The 15,774-nt window shown below is 37.1% G+C and overlaps 3 protein-coding genes across 3 annotated transcripts in view; 2 read left to right on the top strand and 1 right to left on the bottom strand.

The window, feature by feature from the left end:
• The window catches only part of LOC135217893 (uncharacterized), a gene marked incomplete at its 3' end in the record, with an annotated part of 656,594 nt that overhangs the window by 47,623 nt on the left and 593,197 nt on the right, over positions 1-15,774 (top strand).
• On the top strand, positions 1,829-3,890 carry LOC135217886 (uncharacterized). Its single transcript, XM_064253922.1, has 2 exons — positions 1,829-1,938; positions 2,218-3,890. The coding sequence occupies exons 1-2, from the start codon at positions 1,848-1,850 to the stop codon at positions 2,811-2,813; spliced, it is 687 nt and encodes a 228-aa protein (XP_064109992.1). The 5' UTR covers positions 1,829-1,847; the 3' UTR covers positions 2,814-3,890.
• Positions 4,126-8,306, bottom strand: LOC135217883 (putative nuclease HARBI1). The gene is made up of 3 exons (XM_064253910.1): positions 8,018-8,306; positions 6,181-6,398; positions 4,126-5,158 (listed from the first exon to the last, which is right to left on the bottom strand). Exons 2-3 carry the CDS (start codon positions 6,395-6,397, stop codon positions 4,176-4,178), a joined length of 1,200 nt encoding a protein of 399 aa, XP_064109980.1. The 5' UTR covers position 6,398; positions 8,018-8,306; the 3' UTR covers positions 4,126-4,175.

The following is a 15,774-nucleotide window of genomic DNA, read 5'->3' as shown; positions in this document are numbered from 1 at the left end:
CCCTGTAGCTGATTCTCAGCGTTTAATGCTGACTTAATTTGATGGAAAGGAACATGAGAGTGTTATCAACGACCGATCGACGGGAAGTAGAACTTTGGAAAGGAAACGTCAGGCATGGCAAGAAATTACATTGAAGTTCAACGCCATGTATCCAGACCAACCTCCACGGTCATCAAAGCAGGTCAAGCGCTGTTTCGACCACGTAAAACGCAAGTAAGGATGCATTTTTGTTTTGCAATTGTAGTCAGAGCAAATTTAGGCAGCTGGGGGCAAAATGGTTTGTAAACTGTTAGTTAGTTAAAAGATAATTATGCTATGAAAGGCCTAGGCCAGTGCTGCTTGTTCAATTGTTAGCACTACTCACATCAGGCTAGCCTAGCGTAGCTAATCCAAGGGAAACACCATTTTTATCATCTAAAGTTATTATATTATATAAATATATTATCTTCAAATAAATAGAATGGAGCATAGTAGAATAGGTTGGGTAAGGCTATGCTAACCAAATCATAGGGGGTGTGAGGGGTGCTCTAGGAAAGGTTAGGTTAGTAATGTCTAGCTTATTACAAAAGCAGTTGGTGTATCAGGCATTAGGTTTGTATAATTTGATATGGATTTTTAATGTCTATCATAGGAAATTTGGGTAATATTCTAATTTAGGTTTAGAATACCTATGTGGAGGATCTTACAATTTCCTGGTGGATAGAAGGGCTAGAGCACACAGCAGTTTTATCGTATTTTTAATGGGTGGATTTGCAAATAAATTAAACATTCATTAGCTTACAGCCAGTTTATTACTGTAAAAATTGATGGTAAAACTTCGGCTATTTTTCTTATGGGTAGCTATATGAGATTTTCCGAAGTATGAATACTTTTTTACCCTAACGTGTGAAACCAGCTTGCAAACTGGTCCCAGTTATTGTTTTTAAAAGATTAAGCCAACATTTGAGATCTTGGCTCTTGTCTGCAGGTGGTCAAAAGATTTGGAGTAGGCAACACCTGAAATAGGCTAGCCCCCCCCCCCCCCCACCCCCCCCCTTTTTTTTTTTTTTTTTTTTTTTTTTTTTTTTTTTTTTTAAATTGAGTTCACATGTAGGCTAGCATGTCTGGAGCCTGAAGACTGCACAACAATGCCTACCAGTCTTGGCTACGACAGACTGTAGCAGCTATGTGAACTGCTCAGGCTAGGCTACATTAACTCAAGTGGTATTAGGGGAAAAAACCGAGTGGACTAGGTGATCCACTCTTGCCCGCTTGTTGATCCACTCTCCGAAAAAGTACTTTTGCTTACTTCGAAAGGAGAGTAGAGGTCTTGAGGTGTTGCTCCCACCACCGATGATACATGACTGGTGCCCATCTCCAGTGTCAGGACGTGTTAACGTACTTTTTCAGAGGGTGGATCAACAAGCGGGCATGACTGGATCAGCTAGGCCACTTGGTTGTTTCCCTTATTATGCTTTATAATGTGCAGCCCACATTTCCAGCTACATAAAGGTCACATTATTTTCTTAAGTGCTCATTAATACTTGTGTAAATGCTCAAATGACTTTTCTTTTGAATTCAATCATGCGACAGACGTTTTAACTCATTATTCTGGAGGTGGAAGAGAAGTACACAGGATGGTAGGCTTTTTGTTATATTTTTAAATTTTATTACAATCTATTTTTAAAGTCAGTTGTTAGAATATATTAGAAAACCAATGGGAAAACATATTTTTATTCTAATATATATTTTTTTTACTAGAGTGAAGCAGGAAGATGCTGCTGTCAAGAAAACGCTATGCAGAACTGGTGGTGGTCCTCCACCAGATCTTCGAACCACTCAGAGAGTTTGTGATAGCTGCATCGCTGATGACAGAAGAATTGGTCATGGATAAAGACGTTTTAGAAACATTTCATCCAGTTGATGAAACAGGAGAGCCCATACATGATGTTAAAATAAGTAAGTACTCTGATGTTTTCAAGAATGAAATTTATAAAATAGTGAACCTTAAAATTTTTTATGGCCATTACTCTCTACCTGTCTGAAAAGTTTGTAGTGGCTTGGGGGGAAAGCAAAATGGTTATGTTTTTATTAATGATGACTGGGTTTAAGATAACATTTCAATGCTGTATGACCCTAAAGGTTCCAGCACTTGTATACTCAGTTTAGAAGTACTGCAGAAGAGATTTACATCTAAGGTGCTGTAGATCAATTATTTATTTTACCTAATATTTTCAGGTATTACAGAGACACTGCCTTCAACCTCAGCACTATTTTCAGGTATTACGGAGCCACTGCCTTCAACCTCTCATTTGCCTTCAACCTCAGCACAATCAGAAAGTGGTGTTTCGTCTAATCATGAATCAAGATCCACATTCCTTAATCGGTCAGCTACATCATCACTATCTTCAATGGAACACTTAATTTTTAAACCCATAGTTCCCCATGAAACTTCCCGTCCTTCAACGCCTATTGTAACTCCAGGCAGAACTTCACCAAAATTGCGCAATACATCACGGGATGTATCTCCAATACCTCGGTCTTCTACACCCACAGAGGAAGCACATTCTTCACCCAAAAAATTGAAGTTAGACGATGCATACATCAAGTGTAGGGAAAGACAAGAGGAACTGCATCATCTTAGAATGGAAAATGAAAAGGAGCAACACATAATGGCCAAAAAAGAGCATGAACTAAAGGTGAAATTAATTAACAATATGAATGAATTTGTGGATGAAATGCACTCATCAACAATGACTGTGTTTGCTAACTTAAATGCTTTCCTTGACAGTGCAAAATCTGCCTATGAAGCAATGCGCAACTCATATGAATAAAGTAGGTATTGGTTGTTGGTTGGTTTATGGAATTTAGCCTTATTGCTAGGGTTACAGTAGGTGTTATTTCCATAGATCAAGTTGTTTTTGCTTTTAGGAGAGAAAAATGACTCCACTGATAGGTGTGTTTGTTAAATGAAGGTTTCATCATATGGTCAGCAATTAACTTAATCATTTCTGTAATGCTGAATGGCCATAGTTGCCCCATTGATTGGCATTATGCCTAAATTCCATAAACCAAACCAACCCCATTTCATATTTTTCTTTGCTGTGATGTAGTGTTATTATATATTTTATTTTATACCTATGGTATATGAAGGTGCTCTCATGAATCAGGTGTTCCTATTTGTAAGTTACTTAATTGATACCAAACAGTACAATGTATACTTCCAAATATTCATTTTTTAGTTTGTATGCTATGTCCATTTGCATTGTGATATTAGGTATTATATAATAGTGCTTTAATGAATCTGATGTTAAGTGAAATTAGGTATTGAGTATCATATATGTCCATTTGCATCTTGATATTAAGTATTATATTATTTTGATGAATCTGATGTTCAGTGAAATTAGGTATCGAGTATCATACATTACAAGGTTTACTTCGAAATTATATTTTCAAAATTGGTAGCCTATGCTGTGATAGGGATAATATGTACTAACAGGATAATTTATCAATTAATTAGTTTAGAAATTATTAGGGCTAGTATAATATTTTATTGTCAATCTTATTACTTTTGCCATATTTTTATGATATACTTACTTAAAGATTGCCCTCGCCTTCTGCAGGACTGGCTCTTGCGTTGGCAGCACGTTATGATATAAACCAATGTTTCTGAATAATGTATATTAGACATCATAAGTAAAGGTCTAAATAATGCTGTTATGATTTGACCTGAACCACAGGTCCAGATAGCTATGATTCAACCTGAATCACAAGTTTTATTCAAATTTATTTTATCACCATTTTCATCTTGCAAGTACAAGTCTTGTCTTTCTCAGGGTGTCAGATTGACAACTATGGTAAGAGTTCCTGAATAAATCTTTTCTTATGTTAAAAAATAGTATTTATCCTTTATCCTTTCAGTTAGTCCTAGTAATCTAGAATGAATTACCTCTTTTTAACCATAGATTGCTTTTGCCATTGAATATTTTTTTTCAGGATGAACCAGAAAATAAATATAATAAATCCATTAGTGTACCTTTTTAAAGGCAAACATGCAAGTTATATTTTCATATTTCATTAAGTCAATAAGAAGTGTATTTTCATTTTCTTGGTATCATGTTCAATTTACCTAGCACATACAGCTGTTAGCTCTGACAAAAGCATTCTCGGGTTAATGTGTTGTCACTTTATTCAATTCAAAATTTAAAATGGTTCTTCAATAATGCAAGTAATAAGATTATAGATTTATTATTAAAGTGCAAATTACCAGAACCGGGGGTTCCTTGCACTACTTTAAACCTAATTAACAGAAAATAAATACATAATCTACTTAAACTAAAAAAAAAACTGTCAACAATGTGGGCTCTACGTTGAGCTCCTTGGATATTGTCAGCTCTTTCAATGATACCCACATCAGGTTCACCAGGATCCAATTCAAGATTTTCTTCATCCTGTAGAGGTATTCTGTTTGTTATTGCACAATTATGAAGGACTGCACAAGCAATTATTATGTTCTTAGTATTATTCAACTTTGTTCTGACCGGTATTGATAACACTGCAAACCTTTTTTTAAGCAGTCCTATGGCGCGCTCTATAAGATTGCGAGTTCTGATGTGCGCAACATTATAATGTCTTTGTTTATGTGTATTGGGAGCAAGAAATGGTGTCATTATATAAGGACGGCATGGATAACCACTGTCCCCCAACAAAAAACCTCTGTACATACCAGACTCTAGGCTCTGTGCTAGTCTTGAAGAAGAAAATATTCTGGAGTCATGAGCACTGCCTGGCCAATTTACAATTACATTAGTGAACCTCAAAGAAGCATCGCATACAACCATGACATTTATAGAAAAAAAAATTTTTCTGCACCTGTACAATTCTGCATTAGGACCTCCAGGACTCTTTATAGGTATATGAGTACCATCTACACAGCCTATCACACCAGGCATTCCAGCTATTTGTGAAAACTCCATCATCATTTTGTTCTCATCCTGTGGAGTTGGGAATTTGATAAATTCTTGTGCAAGGGTGGCAACAGCAGCGCAAACATCCTTAAGGCACCTCGACACACTACTCTGGGCCATATCTGAACAATCTCCCAACGTCAACTGGAAATTTCCAGTAGCCATGTACCTTAAGGTTACCAAAAATTGATTGCATGGAGAAATTCGTTGTCCTTGTAAAGAAATAAAAGAAAAACTCAACTGTAATGTACTGCATCATTATTACTGCCATCAACCAAACTTTTCATAACTAAAGTAGCAAAGTATATGTCTGAACACAACAGGAAGGAAAACAGTTCAAGCTGGAAAAAGGAAATTAGTTTGTTAAATTCATAAAAGATTGAAGGAGTAATATGAAAAAAATTAAAAAAAAAAACTGTCCAGGAAAAAACACTGATTATTATTGTTATTATTAGAATAGCAGTATTATTACTAGCTTGACTGTCACCCCGATTAGATAGCAAGTAGCTATAAACCCAAGGGTACCAATAGGGAAAGCAGCCTAGGAAAAAGTGAGGATTTCGTATGTATAAAAAGGAAAAAAAAAACTACAATATAAAATCAATACTAGCTACTAAAAGTCCTGTGATTACTTGCATAGATGAGACAGGAAGAATGCTGAAAATGCAAGACCTATTTAGAGGAGGGAGGTTTAAAAAGGCAGTAGAAGAGTGAACTTTGAAAAGGCAGCTGAAGTGGAAGGCATAAATGAGGAAATGCTGAAATTCTGAAGGGAAATAGTAATATAGCCTAGATGCACCTAATCCGCAATTTACCATGAAGGCAAAGTAAGGTAATCTAACATAAGCATTCTGTGGGGGAGGGGGGAGGCTTAGGGACCAGTAACTGGTGCCTGATTCATAGAGTTGCTGTCAGATCTAGCTTCAAGCATCAGCTGCTGGTGCAGATAGTTTTTCTAGGCCCTTTTATTTTTTACTTTTCCTCTTTCTAGAGTTCATTTTGACCTTGTGCTTCCTTATTCTTATGCTTATTAATTTTTCTGGTGTTAAATGTCAACTGGTTTTCTGTGCTTGGCTTTTGACAAAAATTTCATATCGAACATACATTAAAACAGAATGGAAATTTGAAATGTTTTCCCTACATTTAAAAAAAAAGTAAGGAAAAGTGGAATAAATAGTGTTTCTAATGTTCAATACATACATAATATATACAGAAGTGCCTTGGATATACCAACCTCTTTGGTCCAGTGAATTAGGTAACTGAGGTTCTATTCTCTCTAACAATTCAGTGAACAGTTCCTTTGAAAGTCTGTATCGCTGTTGAAACTCCTTTTCTGAATAATACAGAAGAGGATCTATTCGTTTTTTGCGTTGCCGCCTCTGCCTGTTGATCATTTCTTCCCATTCTGCAATTTCTTCTATTTCAAGCAAATCTTCCAAATATTCATCCATTCTGAAACCAAACTGCAATGTGAGTTTGTGGCTGACCCACAATTTGGATATTTTCTGGCAGGCTGCATGAGCTTTTGGCTATAAGCCAAGCAACAAAGGGAAGAATAAAACACATAGAGTAAGAATGTGGAAAGCACAGCCAAAACAGATAACAACAGTGGTGTAACTAGAGGGGGGGCAACTGACCCCCTTTGGCTACCTTTGCCCCCCCACCCCCACTGGAGATCAAGTATAAAAAAAAAATTAAAAGAAATGGTAAAATAGAACAATAACATTTTACCCTGAAAATCTCAAGCTCTTTTAATCAACTGTAACTACATATCATTTATTATTCTTTTATATCTAATGACAGTAAAATGAAAAGGCCCATAACATAGTAATGGATAAAGTGATTGCCCCACCCTCACCAGAAGCCTTGCCCCCAGCTGGTCCCCCTCTTGACAAATGTCTGGCTACGCCACTGTACAAGAAAGAGAAAGGAAGTAAGAAGGAAAAAACAAAGGGAAAAAAGGGATTAATAAAATTTGTTGAACCAGCAGCTGACTCACGAGACCAGAACCACTACTGGATAGGCGCCAGCTACTGGTCCCTAATCTAATCCATCCCCACCTCTTGAAGGAGTTAAGGAATGGGGAGGGTGACAATAAACTGAAGCAATTTTATAACTATAATCATAAGAATATAAATTGTGTAAATTTTTTATAATTTTGCACCTCATCTTAACAAGAGAAAAATAAAAATTTCAATAACTTTTTTTATGTGTTTTCAATGCTGTTGATCTTAAAACTTCACAGAAATAGTGGGCAATGAGCTCTAAGCCATGAGATATACCTTTGGCCTTCCCCCCAAAAATAAAGAATTCTAAATTACCCAGTCAAGAAAATGCATTTCCACATCCTCCAAATTAGCTTTATGTAAAAAAAAAAATTTGTAACAGCCTTCATTGTACTGGTTGTTTGTACAGTATTTCTCAAGTATGCCTATCACTAAAATTACATCACCCAATAGTATAGGTCTCTGCAAAATGAATCATCCTCCACATGACATATTTTTATATTCAATAGGCTAGGAAATGGCAATTGGTAAAATTCTAGTTTACTTACAGATGCATGTTTAAGTCAGTTGGGGGTCCAGGGGGGTGAAGCCCAGGGTAGGAAAGGAACACAGCACTCTAAGATGGGATTGGTATCTAGCTGTTAACCTACAGGAAATACTGGAAATTCCTTAATTAATTTATCAATTCTGTAACTGAACTAGAATTTTATATTGCCTTGTCAGAAATCAGTAATTTGGCTTGTACCTACGCAATTTACTGTGAAAGCCATCGGCAATCCATCCCTAATGGTAGTAGCTTCTTACTTTTTTTAAAAGGCTTGGGCAATCTCATTTTATTATCACATGCAACCTAGCCTAGTCACTTACACTGCACCATACTTTCTAATTTACTAAAAACAGCCTACGCGGAATTTCACGCTTGCATCGCCAGCCTACTTGTGAGCTTCAAGTGGCTGCCCTGATTTTAACTTTCTTGGCTAATATAACATTAACACATTAAATATACCAATTAAAAACGTCATTTTGTATTGAAAAGGAAACTCTAAACACGTCAACAAAGCCTACTTTGAAGAAAAAGAATTCCAATAAGGGTGACTGACTGCTTGTTTATGTTATGGTGAGCTCGAACTCATCTGTTGTCGGCAGGCAAAGACTTCTTAAAAGTGTACCTTTCAAAACCTTTGTTGTGCTGTTATTCAGGTCTTTTTACCACAAATTGTTTCATATTTTCGATAGACATTGTAGATGAGTCACTTTGGCAAATGTATTTTAATGCAGAGTTGAAGTTTACATTCTTTCAATTCTGCCATCGCAAGGGGGTACCCATGCGACGCCTCCCTCACTATCGTTCCAAAATTACATTGTTAAATGCGATGGCCTGCGTATGTTCGTGTGGTTTCTGGATACGGCAAGACCATGACGATCGCATACAAAGAACCGTCGTATGATTTCTGGATACGGCCCAAAGAGTAAGACACCTGCCTTGTAAGACGGTGCTAGTTTCCCTGCTTCTCGGAGAATTAGGAGCTTCTACTGTAGTTACTTCTCTTCTCAGATATCAACTTGGGCTTCTCCTGAGCATTTTAGGCCTATTCTTCAACCACATTCTGCATCGTGGGCGCCTCCTCAGGCTGCTTGCCAGTCTCCGAGGCAGGATTCGAAGTATTCTCGAGCTGCTTTTAGGTACTCCTGAGTCTCTTTAGGAATTCTCAAACATCTTTTAGGTGTTCTCAAGTCTCTATTAGGTTTTTTCTGTTGTCCTTTCAGCACCGAGGTTCGGTGTATTCACCTGTTAGTTGAGAAAATCCTTATTTGTTTGCTACTGTCTCAATACCAGAGCAGACTGGAGTATTTCACCTTCAGCCAAGATTTTTGAAGTTGGTTCCTTCAAGAATTTTGGTTTTGCCTCCTGTTTCCTTGATGTCAGTGCAGGATGGTGTGAATAGTCAGGAGGGCTTTGTTTCCAGTGCAGATAATTCTTTGGTGTCAGGCACCTTGGCACAAAGTGGAGTCAACCATTCCTCTGCTCCCTAAGGATTTCTCTCTGTGTCCCTGTGGCTTGTGAATTTGACTTTGATGCTGTTGAAGTGCAGGTATCATCAATCATCAACTGTTCAGAGACTGATTAAGGCTTGTGCTAGTGAGTTTATTGATGTCTTTGAGGAACCAATAATTTAAGATTTGGGGTCCCTTAGGCTAAATCCCCACCAAATCCATCATGTGCGTCCAACATGGCTAAACGTTTTGTGCTTCTTGATCAACTGCCATAATTCAAATACAAGTGGCCCCACACGGCACATGAGGGTGGGTGGCGTCATGTGCATAACCAGACTGCACGTGCAAGGAACAAAATGTTTTTTTTTAGCCACAGTTGGACGTACAGTTGGACACAGGTTTCCCTGGTACACCGTCTTACGAGACTTCGAAAAATTACATGGTAACAGTGTTTACTGAGGGAGATGGGGGGGAGAACCCCTTCTCTGCTAACAAGAGTTCCACCAATAAGTTCTGGAGTTCGTTTGGTGGGCGGAGTTATTAGGAATGGTTGGAGAAAGACACACACACACACACACACGGAGTAAAAAAAAATCTGAGCAGTTTATATCGTTGTAATGAAGATTGTTGTCTCACTTGTAATATAAGTTTGTTTATTAAGGTTCCATTTAACTTTCGGCCAAGACGTTATCTTACAACCGTGTTTATTATTATATATCGGTCATATTCATTACACAATACTTAAAATTGATCAACATTTTTAAAAGTTGTTATATTGGGTATTGCGCCGGAAAATCACGAACATCATAACAGGATATTTTAACCTTATCACGTAAGCCAAGTTTACAGCATTGGTTGCAGTGCGTTTCCTCTCTCTCTCTCTCTCTCTCTCTCTCTCTCTCTCTCTCTCTCTCTCTCTCTCTCTCTCTCTCTTTTACTAGCTAACTTATATATATCTCTCTCTCAGCTATACTAGCTAACTTAGTGATAAGAAAAACCCCTGCGCTCAGTATGCAGTTCTGATATGTCATTAGTGTATTCAGGAGAGGATCAGTGACCCAATGATATCGAAGATTGCCCTTCCTGACAATACTCATAATCATAACCAAAGCAAAGAAATTTCTCATCTCTGATACTGTAATGTCATAAACTCTTGTTCCCTTGAGTGTTCGCTTGATATATTACCCCATTTCATAACATGAAATTAACGATTGGATCTCTCTACAGTCAGTTCCATTATAGAATTATTAAAAGAATAAAAAAAAAACATTATTCCTGATATACTATCATCAAAATCGAAGGTGTGAGGCAAAAAATTATCGCCACTAATCCTTTGCCACACAGGATTAGCTAGTTTGACGTTTCTGACAACCTCCTAGGCCACCCTTACCTCCCCTCCCCGCGCAGTTCATACAAATGGAAGACGAGCAGTGCAAACGGCCAGCAAGACCTCTAATAAGGCACTAAGTAGTACAGAACCAATATCAATACAATAAGCTATGAAGGCGCACAAAATAAAAAATTTAAGAACGTCACATGACGTAAACAACATGTGTGGGACGACTTCTGCAACACGTCATATGATGTAGTTGACATTTTAAGGGTTAACTGTTGTTTTTTCTCAAATTATGTATGCACTGATATATTATAGACTATATATTTCGTTGACCTCAGGTGATAGGTGAAGTCATTTGGTCTTTCCTTATAGTGGCTGACATAAAGAGAGTATCATCTACTGAATTGACAGTTACCTTTTAAAATGTCCCACAGAGCATATGACCCCTATACTCAGAAACGTCAACGACGGCCAAAAAATATGCCACATTTTTACTCTTGTTCATATAACTTAGGTTTTACACCAAAGGTACATTGAAAATATCAGTAGGATATAAAGCATTACATTTCAAATAATGGAAACTATTTTAATAGACTTCAAGAAGCTAATAAGCGAAAATAAGTGGCGAAGTATCATATCTGTATCGGCTACACCACAGAGAACAAAGTATACAGGTAAGGCCCCGTCCACACGGTCGAGCTTTTCGAGCGGGTAAAGTCAGAACTTATGATAACAGTGCTCAGCGAGTCACTCAGTTCTATAATTCAATGCTGTTAACAAGAAACGGTGATTAGGAAGACATCAAAAACATGTGGGGCCTGAGTAAGTAGGAAAGTTTACTGCAATACTCTCAATATTGTATGGAGGCATTATGCCATTTTCTTTTACAGATACTTCGAACATTATATCAAGAATATCATGGTTATAATAAAACTTTTTGTGAATTATGTTTATTAAAACATATAATCAAATAACTAGTGAGAACAAAATGAGAACATTTTAGGTCCTATTACAAAAAATATAACATATTATACAATCTAATACCTTGACCATCCACCCTCTCTCTCAGTCACTTCCCTCAATCTGTCGGGCATCGAATGAACAAGGTTGAAAATTTTCTGCAGTCTCGTCTACAAATTTTCCACAGAGTTGATGTGAGCCATGAGTTGCTGTGTTCTCTCATGTTCCATTTTCCATGTGTTCACCATCTGGGCCCACACGTGTTCAATCACATTCATATCTGCTCCTTTGCACGGCCATTCAAGAAGAATCAGGTTATCCTGTCTGGCAAACCACTCTTGAACAACGTGAGCAGTGTGAACAGGATGGGCTCTGGTGGGAAGGGAAAATTCCTTTCTCGTAACGAAGGCAAGAAGGAGGTTTTCAGCAGCTCAACATACTTAGCTGCTGTAAATCGTCCCTCGATACGGAACACATCACCCATACCATGCAGACACACCCAGCCCCATATGTTGCAGGTGACATGGCCAGATCGAACCACCTCAACGAAAAAAATGGGGTGTATAATATAAAATATATATATATATATATATATATATATATATATATATATATATATATTATATATATTATATAAATATATACCTTTGGAGAATTTAAATTCTCAGTGATGAACAACACTGAAAGAATTCTATTGTGTAATTATTTATTTAATATATTATATATGAGGAGAAAGAGCAAATGATGCCACTGTCCCTTACCTAATATTTATCTCAGAAATAGCACTCTTATTTATGTTAACTCCCTTTGTATATTTTGACAGTCCACTTCCGTGGAACAAAATCTGAAGATTAATATTTAATATAAAGAAAAATGCACTTGATAATTGATGCAAGTAACGATTTTCCTTATCATACCGAGTTCTATTTGTTCGCCAACAATGCAGCTTCCCATGCGATGTGGACGAGAAGCACTTCTCGTTAGTAAAGATGACCCTGCCCCAAAAGTCCAAACCCTTATCAGCATGATGTTGGGCAAAATCAAGCCTTCCCGCCTTATGTCGCTCCATCAAGAGCTCCTCGGCGTTGGTTAAGGGTTGCTCTCGAGCGGCCCTGATAATGGCGTCATCCTCAGCTGGGCTGGTTTTCCGTGGACCACCTGGCCTAGCTAAGAGAACGTATTATCTCAAATGTTTAACTTATAATTTATATAACATCGCAATCAATTCTAGATTCTTCGAATTTTGTACTCGATGGATTGATCATAATTTAGTAAACATGTCTGTATATTTTTGGTTTCAAAAGCAAATCAAATAGAACGAGATTACATATATCCATAATATTCTCAATTTGGTTGGTGGTTTTAACAAACTGTAAATCATTCCTGAGCCATCACTGAAATGACATTTAATAAATAAAGTATAGCTATCAAAAGACACACAATGACTGTGACGGGGTGGGCACAAATAAAATGCTCTTATAGGCTTAATTTTACCGAGACAACTCAATCGACTATTTAACTTTGTTCATGGTTGAGGTCGGCAAGGGCCAACCACCCACCAGTGTGGAATTATGGAGGGGCACCTGAAATATTACTGTGGTGTTGGAATGGCTGTGGATATCTGTAGTCTAACCAAAATTATAATAGCGAGGCGAAATACATTTAAGAAAGAAACTTTCATATTAAATAAGCAAGATTAAATAACCATGAACAATGTAACATCCACCAATCTTCAGCAATAAACAACCTTAACGCAAGTCGTTCAAGTTCCCACTCTCCTCCCACCTTCTTATCACAACTGTACCGTGGTGGGGGACACACCAACATCACGTGCAATGGCTCGTATCGAGAAGCCATTGTCGCGTAAAGTGACAATTCGTCCTCGCAGCGCTAGATTTGTGTCCCTTCGATTCATGGTGAGTGGTTATGAAGTCTGACCCATTTAAAAATCCTGCTGACGACCTCACCTCCGTTGGGATTCAAACTCTGTTTCGAGTCGAGTAAAACAATACCATGATTCATATATCATTATATCGTTCCTTGATTGTAGGATTAGCCAATAGGGATCATAATCACCATGGTATGAAATAAAGATACTACTGTTAAATATAATATGCTCACATAATTATTGTTCCTGTTAATAATTACATTGAGAACTGAATACTAGTTGAGCACTGCTTCGTAAAATGAGCTCGGTAAAAGTGTTCGCGAATTCTCTAACCTATTTCTCTGTAATTAAGATTCGTATAAGTACGAGATTTTGCTATAGTGTACTACACTAGTACCGTAATTTATAAGAGTATCATGAATCACAAATTATAAAGAATAGACACTTGTCCTGTACGAAGAGGCAAAAGGCTCGATTAGCCAGAAATGGATATGACACAACAGTATATAAAGAATTCGCCTACCCTCTCCCTCCACCCCCACTTCCACCCCTTCCTTTTCCTTCCCTCACATCTCCTCCCTCCTCTCTCTCTCTCTCTCTCTCTCTCTCTCTCTCTCTCTCTCTCTCTGAATGTTACTTCAGTTTAAGTATATTTTGTACGATTTTTTTTATCTATCCATCTATCTAATCTAATAAAAATAATTTACAATATTGTTTATATCTAACGATTCATTTGGTTGTTACCTGCCAGCAAGGCTGGCATTACGGTACGGTACGGCACGGTTGATATTTAGCCTATGTGTACGGTACGGAATTACGCAACGACAATTTTACCAAAGTACGGTACGGTATAGTTCAGATACGGAAAAAATGTGCAATAAACAAGGGAACAATATTAATTATTAATAATAATAACCAGTTTTCTTACCATTATTCTTAGCATCAGCAGCAGCAGCCTTAGTAGTAGCTATTACTATTTTTGTCTTAAGGTCAAATTGTTTTTTCTTTCTTTAGTGACTATTGACTTGGGTAAGGAGTAAATGATTATAATTATTAGAGTGAGAGATATCTGCATGTATGGTGGAGTAGTAGAACGATAGATACTGTGATTGATGGTAAAGCTACTGTTATACTTGTGTTTGGTTACCTCCTTCGCAATCTTCATTTGGACTCGGGGCATCAGCCATATGCTTGTATTACGAAGGTGAAGAAGAGATGGCCGCCTAGGAACATATCTGTCGGCATGGTAGCAGAAATCCGTTTGTCACGCAACTTTTCAATTTTTTTTTTTTTTTTTTTTTTTTTTTTTTTTTTTTTTTTTTTTTTTTAGCAAAGAGAGAGCCGCCAATTGCCTACAGATTGGTTTGAATAGATAACTGGTTACAGTTGCTCTATGTGTTACAAATAAAAATTGAGCATTTTTACCGGACATTCATTTGAGTTAAAGCCTTGATTATACCGAAAAATTATAGCAAAATCTCGTACTGATACCAGTCTTCATTACAGTGTTATTGACCAAAAACTTGACTGCACTGTTTGTGAAACCCACAGTAAGAGAGCTTTACCAATTACAAATAAACATTACCTTTTATCTGGAATGTTTTTAATTATACGTTTTGAAGTTAACTGTAATTGCGGTTGTTTTTTATTTATACTCAATGGTAATTGTAATTGTAGATGAAAAGTTCAAATAATAAAGTACTTTATTTGAAATTGTTATCCTAGAGCAGCCCTCTTACTTTTCGAGAACTCATCTTAATCAAATGCAACAGAGAGATGTTTTGAGTCGCTTCCCAATTTATTTATTATATCATTAAGGGAGAATCTTAACAAGCCAGCTACCAATTCTAAATTTTTTTTTTATTTCATTTATTTCCTTTTTTGTGCAAAAAGTTTTGTGCATTTTTTTTCCAATATTTAAGTTTTGTATTTTAGTATTATTGAAGTTGTAATTGTAATTCGATAACAGGTCAGGTAATTATGATTCTAATTGTAATAGACATAAAGCAAACGTAATTACCCCTAACCAGCTTATATTACATAAGATATGCGACAGTAGCTACTTCATACGAAATGGATGAGCATAAAAATAATGGGAACAAAAATAAAAAAAAATGTTATGCATACATGGGAGAAAACTGATTAGAAATTCAGTGATATTTCCACTACACTTCGGCTTCTCTCGGGGCACCTGTGAATTGTTCAATCTTTAATAAATCGACTTTATCTTTCTCGGGATCTATATTTATTTAGTTCCTCGCTGGCCGAGTGGTTTTCGAGCTGGGCTGCCAATCCGGTGATCCCAGGTTCGATTCTCGACTCGGTCAACGCGGAATCAGAGAAATTTATTTCTGGTGATAGAAGTTCATTTCTCGATATAGTGTGGTTCGGATCCCACAATAAGCTGTAGGTCCCGTTGCTAGGTAACCAATTGGTTCCTAGCGACGTAAAAATATCTAATCCTTCGGGCCAGCCCTAGGAGAGCTGTTAATCAGCTCAGTGGTCTGGTAAAACTAAGATATACTTAACTTTTTGCACCCTTATTTGGCCAGGCAACCAATTCAAATCCTCTCGACCTTGAAACCATTCCTGGACTATTCTGGCCGTATGGATGGGGCAGCCGTCATGAATGAAAATGACAGG

Source organism: Macrobrachium nipponense, chromosome 19 (genome assembly GCF_015104395.2).
Source record: "Macrobrachium nipponense isolate FS-2020 chromosome 19, ASM1510439v2, whole genome shotgun sequence".
Taxonomy (NCBI): domain Eukaryota; kingdom Metazoa; phylum Arthropoda; class Malacostraca; order Decapoda; family Palaemonidae; genus Macrobrachium; species Macrobrachium nipponense.
The sequence above is the reverse complement of the archived record's forward strand: the minus strand, read 5'-3'. Positions and strand labels throughout refer to the sequence as shown.